The sequence below is a fragment of the Rutidosis leptorrhynchoides genome, chromosome 1 (assembly GCF_046630445.1).
Source record: "Rutidosis leptorrhynchoides isolate AG116_Rl617_1_P2 chromosome 1, CSIRO_AGI_Rlap_v1, whole genome shotgun sequence".
Classification (NCBI taxonomy): domain Eukaryota; kingdom Viridiplantae; phylum Streptophyta; class Magnoliopsida; order Asterales; family Asteraceae; genus Rutidosis; species Rutidosis leptorrhynchoides.
In genome coordinates this window covers 616,008,370-616,016,858 of record NC_092333.1, presented here as the reverse complement: position 1 = coordinate 616,016,858, position 8,489 = coordinate 616,008,370, and the positions used below count along the sequence as shown (strand labels likewise).

The 8,489-nt window shown below is 32.6% G+C and overlaps 1 protein-coding gene across 1 annotated transcript; it reads right to left on the bottom strand.

The window, feature by feature from the left end:
* Nucleotides 1–3,196: 3,196 nt before the first annotated feature.
* On the bottom strand, nt 3,197–6,001 carry LOC139885375 (protein DETOXIFICATION 16-like). Its single transcript, XM_071869254.1, has 8 exons — nt 5,551–6,001; nt 4,882–5,426; nt 4,702–4,788; nt 4,554–4,610; nt 4,245–4,483; nt 4,034–4,152; nt 3,870–3,956; nt 3,197–3,526 (listed from the first exon to the last, which is right to left on the bottom strand). The coding sequence occupies exons 1-8, from the start codon at nt 5,800–5,802 to the stop codon at nt 3,470–3,472; spliced, it is 1,443 nt and encodes a 480-aa protein (XP_071725355.1). The 5' UTR covers nt 5,803–6,001; the 3' UTR covers nt 3,197–3,469.
* Nucleotides 6,002–8,489: the final 2,488 nt, after the last annotated feature.

Below are 8,489 nucleotides of genomic sequence, written 5' to 3'. Positions count from 1 at the left end.
CTGTGGTCTCATGGATAATACCAACGGATTGGAAATACGATTGGTCAATGTATTCACCTCCCCTATCTGTTCTAAGTCTTTTAATCAAAGCCTTTTGTTGTAATTCTACTTCAGTTTTAAATATTTTAAATTTATCTAATGCTTCATCCATAGTATGTAACAAATAAACATAGCAAAATCTAGAAGCATCATCAATAAAAGTCACAAAATATTTCTTGTTCCCTAAAGTAGGAGTAGCATGCAAATCACATAAATCACTATGTATTAATTCCAAAATTTCAGTATCACGATGTACATTTTGAAATGGTTTCTTAGTGATCTTTGTTAACATACACGTTTTACACTTTTCATTGTTCATGTCAAAAACCGGTATTAATCCATCTTTAGACATATCTTGCATTCTTTTAAAGTGTATATGTCCTAGTCTAGCATGCCAAAGTGTAGAATTATTTATGCTAGAAGTAGATATAAAAGCAAAATTAACATTCAAGTGATTAATGTTAAGTCTAAACATTCTATTGCATAAATAACCAAAACCAACAAACATACCATGTTTTGACAAAACAAACTTATCAGATTTAATCACTTGTTTATAACCACAACAATTTAACACACTACTGGAAACCAAATTTTTTCTTATTTGTGGTACATGCAAAACATCAAACAAACAAATAGTTTTTCCAGAACTAAAACACAAATCCACACTTCCACGTCCATGAACAGAGGCTGTTGACTCATTTCCCATATGAAGAATTGATCCATCAGTCACGGACTCGTAAGTCTTGAACCAAAATCTATCCTTGCATACATGGGTGGTGGCTCCCGAGTCAACCCACCACGCGACATCATCATCCTGCACAAAATAAGCCTCAGATATATATGAAACATAATAATTCTCATTTGAATTATTAAATATATTCTGACCTTTCGAGTTGTGGTTGTTTAAACCATTTCCCGAACCGCTTGTGCTAGATCCTTTGGCATTATTATTACCAAAAATAACCTTGCAATCCTTTTTCATGTGTCCAGTTTTACCACACTTCCAACAAGTCAATTTAGACTTCTTGTTCGGATTAGCCTTGTTATAACCTTGATGTTTACGTTTGCCCTTTTTGTCATTATTACTAGTGAACTTTTTATGTTCCACCATATTGACAACAGACGTACCAGCAACTTCGTTGCTCTTTGGCTTGTCATTATCCTGCAACCTGAGGGATTCCTCAATACGCAGATGACTACCCAACTCAACAAGAGTTAACTCCTCCTTCTTATGTTTCAAAGAATGTTTAAATTCTTTCCAAGATGGAGGTAGTTTATCAATTATGCTTGAGACTTGAATAGACTCATCCATGTTCATCTTATGTTGTGTGAATTGACCAAGTATACGAATGAGCTCATTGTATTGTTCCAAGACCGGTCTAGAATCGACCATCTTGTAATTATTAAAATTACTCACAAGGAACTTTTTACTAGAAGCATCCTCAGACATATACTTGGTTTCTAAACAGTCCCATAGTTCTTTAGAAGATTCAACATTTAGGTAAATATCAAAAAGGGAATCAGCCATACCATTGAGGATTAAACCTCTAGCGATGTAGTCATCGTTCTCCCACTTGCACCTTTTCCGAATTTGTTTAATAGTGACATCATCACCATGATCTTCAGGAATTGGTGTGCTGAGTACGTACACCACACTCATGCTGCTCAGAAAGAAGTGCATCTTCTTTTGCCATCTCCTAAAATCAATTCCCTCAAACTTATCAAGTTTGAAGAAATTCGCCGTCATGTGTTTCATCGTAGCCGCCATCGATTATAACGAATAATTACTTTCGATTGTTGGAGGTTTTATTGAAATTTCGTGTAAGGTAAAATAATCGATAGCCGGATAAATCACTGAATCGTGGTATCACTTTCCGAAAGTAATTATTCGACCCTTATTGCCTGGGTTACACGAATATCACTTTGGGATAAGACAGAGATTAGTTCTTGTTATTGGCAGTAAACAAGAACTCTTTTGCATAAGAGTATTAATGTGTTTTTCGTATATCTTATTCTCATAAATGATAGTCCTTATTTATAGGCACCCAAAAATAAGTATTATTCCACGATGGAGATGTTTCACTAACTAATTTCGTTTTCAAATCTAAAACAAATCCTTTACATAAAGTTGTTTGTTTTATTTTCAACAACCAAATCAAGGAAATCGTTTTCAAATCTAAACAAATCCTTTACATAAAGTTGTTTGTTTTATTTCCAACAACCAAATCAAGAAAATCGTTTTCAAATCTAAAACAAATCCTTTACATAAAGTTGTTTGTTTTATTTCCAACAACCAAATCTAGGAAATCGTTTTCAAATCTAAAACAAATCCTTTACATAAAGTTGTTTGTTTTATTTCTACGATGGAGATGTTTCACCTAGTGCAGGAATAATACTTCCGTAATCACTCAAATTTGCGATAATGGAAAATCACTTTCGGGTCCGGGCAATCTATCACTTAATGAGTGTACACTCCGTACCTCCTAACCCGTTTACAAGTGTAGATTAAATCCCTCAATTACACTAAATTTCCAACACTTCCGATATATTATGCAATCATTTCTTATTGTTTCTTTTATTATAATTGAATATAAGATAAGATATAAAATATAATATATATTAAAACTTTTTACGTGAAATTTTGGTGAAAATATAAACAAACTGATTCAACTTGTGTTAAAAAATAACAGGGACACAGGGTGCAGTGACTTTGTCAGGTATCCAACCCGAGTACAAAGTCCAATGTGGTAGCTACCCAAAATGCATAAATTACTACTCTACATTTTTTACTACTCATTTTTATTCAAACCTAGCTTGTATGCTGGAGCATAACTACCATTTTTTTTTATTTTTTTTTGAAACAGTTTTTATCCCTTCAATTCCCTTGACATAGTTGGTCTAAAACGTTGTAGCAATGTACTAGGCGGCGTATGTTTCCGAGTTTCTTTTTTATTTATTTATTATTATTTTTTTTTTTTGAAAAGCTGTTTCCGAGTTTCTTTGTGTTATCTAACGAGAACATGATTCACTAATATAATGCTACCAGTATTTTTGAACTGCCCAATTTTTTTATCATGTTCTATAAACAAGATACATCACTTTATACACAATTGCTAAGGCCCATTCTGTTGATTAAAATTTGAATTTCTCAAACCAATTTTTAAATATGATTTTTACTTGTTTCATTAAAAGTTGCATTGTACAATACAACATATTAAATCATTCAGTCTCGAACATGAATAAGAAAATAGAAACAGCAACATAAATCCAACTGCAGAACCATCTAAGTTACTACTGCATACTCGAACTACAAAACAGAAACGTGTTTCGTATTTGATCATACCCAAATATGTTGATCTTCCATTACATAGTTTTTTGTTTTCCAACCAAAGATTTACTAGTCCTTTGTTATCATCCAAAACATTTGTCACTATGATACGTCATGTTGGGTCATAGACTCATGCACTCTTTGATTAGCCTTCTTTGCCTACACGAAAACACAACACTTAGTTCAATAAGATAGTTTAGCCTTTTGTATATACGTAATCACATTATTTGTATAGTTAACCATTCAGGCTTGCCTGAGTTGCCACCGAGTTGCCCAATGAAGCACACCACCCGGGTTCAATTCCTGGCTATGCCAAATTGTTCAAAAATGGAGTGTGACTAGAGGGTGCGCATAATGCGCAATTCACCCGGTATCAGGTCTCGCGCTCGGGGGGCTTGATTATCCGAGGTTTTACCTTCTATGGGGGAGCCAATGTGCCCGTTCATAGGAGGGTTTCCTCGCTTACCCAAAAAAAAAAAAAAAAATAAGGATGACAACGTACTTCCTTGTCCCAGTTGGTGCATAACGTCAAAATCAAAAGAAACAACGCTTGAGCAGATAATGCTGCAATGATCCCAAACCATAATCCCTGCATATTAAACAAGAGTTACATTACATAATATGGTCATTAAAAAAAGTGGATTAATTGAAGGGAAAAGTTGTTACCTTTCCTCCCATATGAAATACGAAAGCGAATAAGATCGCCAAAGGAATTCCAATAAGATAATATGCTCCTAAGTTCACAATCGCACCAACTTTTTGTCGTCCACTTCCTCTAACGGCCCCTACCAATTATGACCAAATTGTATATAATAAGTACATATGAAATCATGCTAAAAATATACAATTTTAGATAATAGTTGTGATTGTTTGTCACCTGAAAGTACAGATTGGAAGCCATCAATGACATGACCTCCTGCAAGAAGCAGCATCATTTGTGCAATGTAACTCACTACTTCTTCTTCATTACTATAACAATATCCCCATAATTTTCTGCCTAAAATCAATATTAATGCACCAAAAATGCCTTCAGTTACTACAATAAGCATGGAAACACGTATTGCTAAACGTGCTGCTTGTGCCCTTCCAGCTCCTAATTCATTTGACACCCGTACGCTGCCAAAATATAGAAGTAATGTAAGGAAAGAATATTGTATAAGAGTACTAAAAAAGCATGCGAACTCACCTTGTGGCGCTGCTTAGACCAAGAGGAATCATGTAAATCATTGAGCATGTATTCAGGCTGAAATTAGCATGTGTTATTAGCCATATTAAGATCATAAAATGCAGAAAATAAATACTAAAAAGGTCTAATTTTTGCTTTGAGCACCAACCTTATTGAAAGAACTGAGGTTTCTAGCTGTGGATTAGGAAGAAGACCAGATAGTAACACCATCATTTCAAACGACCATATCTCCAAACTGTTCAGATATGCACATAAAACTCATGATTCAAAAAAAAAAAAAACTGATTCAAAAACAAAAGGTTCATGAAAAAGTAATCTTGACAATTACCAAACCATAACTGCAGAAGGAATTGCAAGTTTTAAAAAGGTCGGAATGTTATGAAACGCCTCTTTTGAGAAGCCAGTCCAAGTCTTTTTACACGAAGGAGCAACTCGAACATAAACGGCCAACAACAGAACATTAATCCATAGAGAAACTGCATTAGCCAATGCTGCACCTCTACTACCAAGCCCAGATTTAAACACCATAATCCAACAAACTAATATATGAAGTAAAGTTGTAACCCCAGTACTTATCATCATCGGAACCACATTATTCTGAGATTGTAAGAATCTAACATGACATTGAAGTAACGCGTTTGCGAAAAGACTAGGAATCATGAATCTTGCATAGTGCCCTGCTTCAGCTGAAATTTCAGGATCTTGTCCTAAAAAAACTAACAAGTTTCCTGCATTGTACCAAATAAAAGCAAGTGGTATGCTTGCAGATAAAAGAACAATCATGGCTCTTTGCTTATGAATTCCTAGCATATGATATTGTTTTGCACCAAAAGACTGTCCACAAAATGTATCTAATGCACTTCCCATCCCAATCTATTCACCATTAAAACAAAAATAAAACTTCATATCATATTGTATAACTAAACAGGGGAAAACAGAGGAAAACAGGGGAAAACAGGATATGAAAGATGACTAGTTGGTAAAAAAATTGACTAACCATCAAACTTGTACCAGTTACAGAAGCAAAAGAAGTAGCCATTGAAGCACCAGAAAGAGCAAGCTCACCCAAATGACCAACAAACATAACAGAAATCATTGATAAACCACAAACTAATAGATTTACAGCCATTAAAGGTCCTGCCAAGTAAATTTGTTTCTTAATCTCACACAATATTTCATCTTTGCTATAAGATTTGTGCCTAGATTCTGATTCTTGACCCACAAGTGGTGTGTTAATCCCTCCTTCCATTTTTGTGTATATTGTGTTACTCAAGAAAAATCAATACACACAGTTTGTTACTCAGAGTCAAGGGGTTCAAGTAGATTGCATACAAGTGGTGTGTGATGGTTTTGGAAGTTAGTATCAAATAAATCTTTATATTTCTTTAATTTAATGTGGTTTCCAGGAAAATAGTTGGATTTATTCGATTTTTGTTTTTTTCCACATTGGAGTGGTGGGCAAGGCCAACTGTGAGACAAGTATTCATATGAAATTGGAGAGAAGTGTTTATAATAATTGAAACTTTTTAGCAGTCTTTATGGAACTATTTTATTGTTATTATATTCTATGTTTTGGGAGTGTGTTAAAAAGCTTTATTTGAATACTTGGGTGGGTGGGAACCAGATGGGTGGGCTGGGGAGTGTAACATCGTTGAACTTGATGTTAAGTATTAAATTTTGGGAGCCAATACCAAATTCTGTGTAAAAGGGTAAATGGATATAATTTTTCTTCAAGTTCAGTATTAAATTTTGGGAGCCAATACCAAATTCTGTGTAAAAGGATATAATTTTTCTTGTTTTGATTATCCGAAGATGTTAGTATTTTTATTCACGTATAAGCAGTCTAACAGAGTTATCCAATAATCATTACCGACATTTTTCATTATCACATACAATATGATGCTAATTCTAATGATTTTTAAATCTTATATTAGAACCACAAACCACTAAACTATGGTTGAATTGTTAAACTCTGTACCGTAATTGTTTTGAAAAAAGATGAATAAAGATGCTATGGAAGCTTTGGGGGCGGGTTATACAAATGCAAGAGATGAACGGGTTATAGTATGTGAACTAATTGTCTATCAAGTTAATAGCACTGCAATGTATGCTTAGGAGTTAGGAATCAAACAAACATGTAGGTTCTTAAACAAACCTTAAGCAATCCAAAATAAAAAATAAAAAAAATAAAAAAATAAAAAAAAAATTAAAATACAATAAAATTGTAGTATAAGATGAAAATATAATGACCTGAAATCTCATGAAACAGAGTCAGCTGCTGCTGTTAAAAGCACCAAATACAGTAAGTAATAACAATAATATTAAACATATCCCTAAATAAATAATATAGAAGATTGTGGAGGCATAGGCTGGCCAATATCAAGCTTCATCAAGGGAAATCACAAGTGCCGCGTGGCGTGCTGCTCTTGGGTGGAATCCTTGAATTGAGGTGTGACATTGTACAACACGGATTGGAAGTTGAGTGATTTTTTTGCTTTTGCAATGACTAATGCACATCTTCAAATCTTGATCGTTTTCTAGCTGGATCCATAATGGTCGAGTGAACTGAAATGAGTAGTAGGTCAGCCTGTAATCAATATCAATACCATTCTTGGAAGAAACCGGATGAAACAATTGAGAGAATTCCGTCTTCAGATTTGCAAATTTTACTGAGGCCGAGACGGATGAATATTTAATCTTCTGTTATCAAAACAAAGCAAATATATATGTATATGTATGTATATGTATATATATATATATATATATATATATATATATATATATATATATATAATCAAGAGGGAAGCACTTTTTTGGGGGAAAGTGGGGGAAGTAATTTTTTTTCGTTTTTTGAAAAAACTTTGTTCACGAACATTATAGATTAGATGAAAATATGAACATTTAAAAAAAGACACTTTGTGATGAATGTCATTATTTTGGCGGGAAAACGCTCAAAGAAAAAAAATAAAAACATTCAATGCATTGAATGTTTTCCTGCTGAGTTTTTTTTTAAGGGGTTAGAAATTAGGGTTTAGAAATTAGGGGTTATAAATTAGGGTTTAGCTGTTAGGGTTTAGAAATTAGGGTTTTGGGTTTATAAATTAGGGTTTAGCTGTTAGGGTTTAGACATTAGGGTTTTGGGTTTAGAAATTAGGGTTTAGGGTTTAGAAATTAGGGTTTAGATTGAATATTTTAACACGAACGGTTTAGAATTTAGGGTTTAGGGTTTGAGGTTTTGGGTTGAGGGTTTACGGAGTAAACCCGAAAACCCAAAAACCCAAAAACCCAAAACCCTAAACTCTAAATCGGGCTAAATTCGAAAAAAACACTTCACACAAGATGAAAACAAAACGATGCAAATAAACTCAACAGCAAAACATTCAATGCATTGAATGTTTTTATTTTTTTCTTCGAGCGTTTTCCCGCCAAAATAATGACATTCATCACAAAGTGTCTTTTTTAAATGTTCATATTTTCATCTAATCTATAATGTTCGTGAACAAAGTTTTTTCAAAAAACGTAAAAATAAAAAAAATAAAAAAAAAAATTGCTTCCCCCTCCCCCCAAAAAAAAGTGACTCCCTCTTGATTATGACCCTATATATATATATATATATATATATATATATATATATATATATATATATATATATATATATATATATATATATATGTGTGTGTGTGTGGGGCAAGCGTGCTAAAATAAAAAATAATTATAATAATCGTAATAATAATAATTTATTATTATTATTATTATTATTATTATTATTATTATTATTATTATTATTATTATTATTATTATTATTATATAATTAACAATAATTATAGATATTATTATTATTATTATTATAGATATTATTATTATTATTATTATTATTATTATTATTATTATTATTATTATTTATATTTATATACATAAGAAGAAATGGATAGATTT

What these genes read in the sequence shown, in the direction of transcription:
- LOC139885375 (XM_071869254.1), bottom strand. Translation starts at nt 5,802, where the DNA reads ATGGAAGGAGGGATTAACACACCACTTGTGGGTCAAGAATCAGAATCT. An exon ending in TAACTGGTACAAGTTTGATG is followed by an intron (nt 5,427 to 5,550) that starts GTTAGTCAATTT and finishes AATGGTGAATAG; the next exon opens with ATTGGGATGGGAAGTGCATT. An exon ending in CTTCCAATCTGTACTTTCAG is followed by an intron (nt 4,153 to 4,244) that starts GTGACAAACAAT and finishes CATAATTGGTAG; the next exon opens with GGGCCGTTAGAGGAAGTGGA.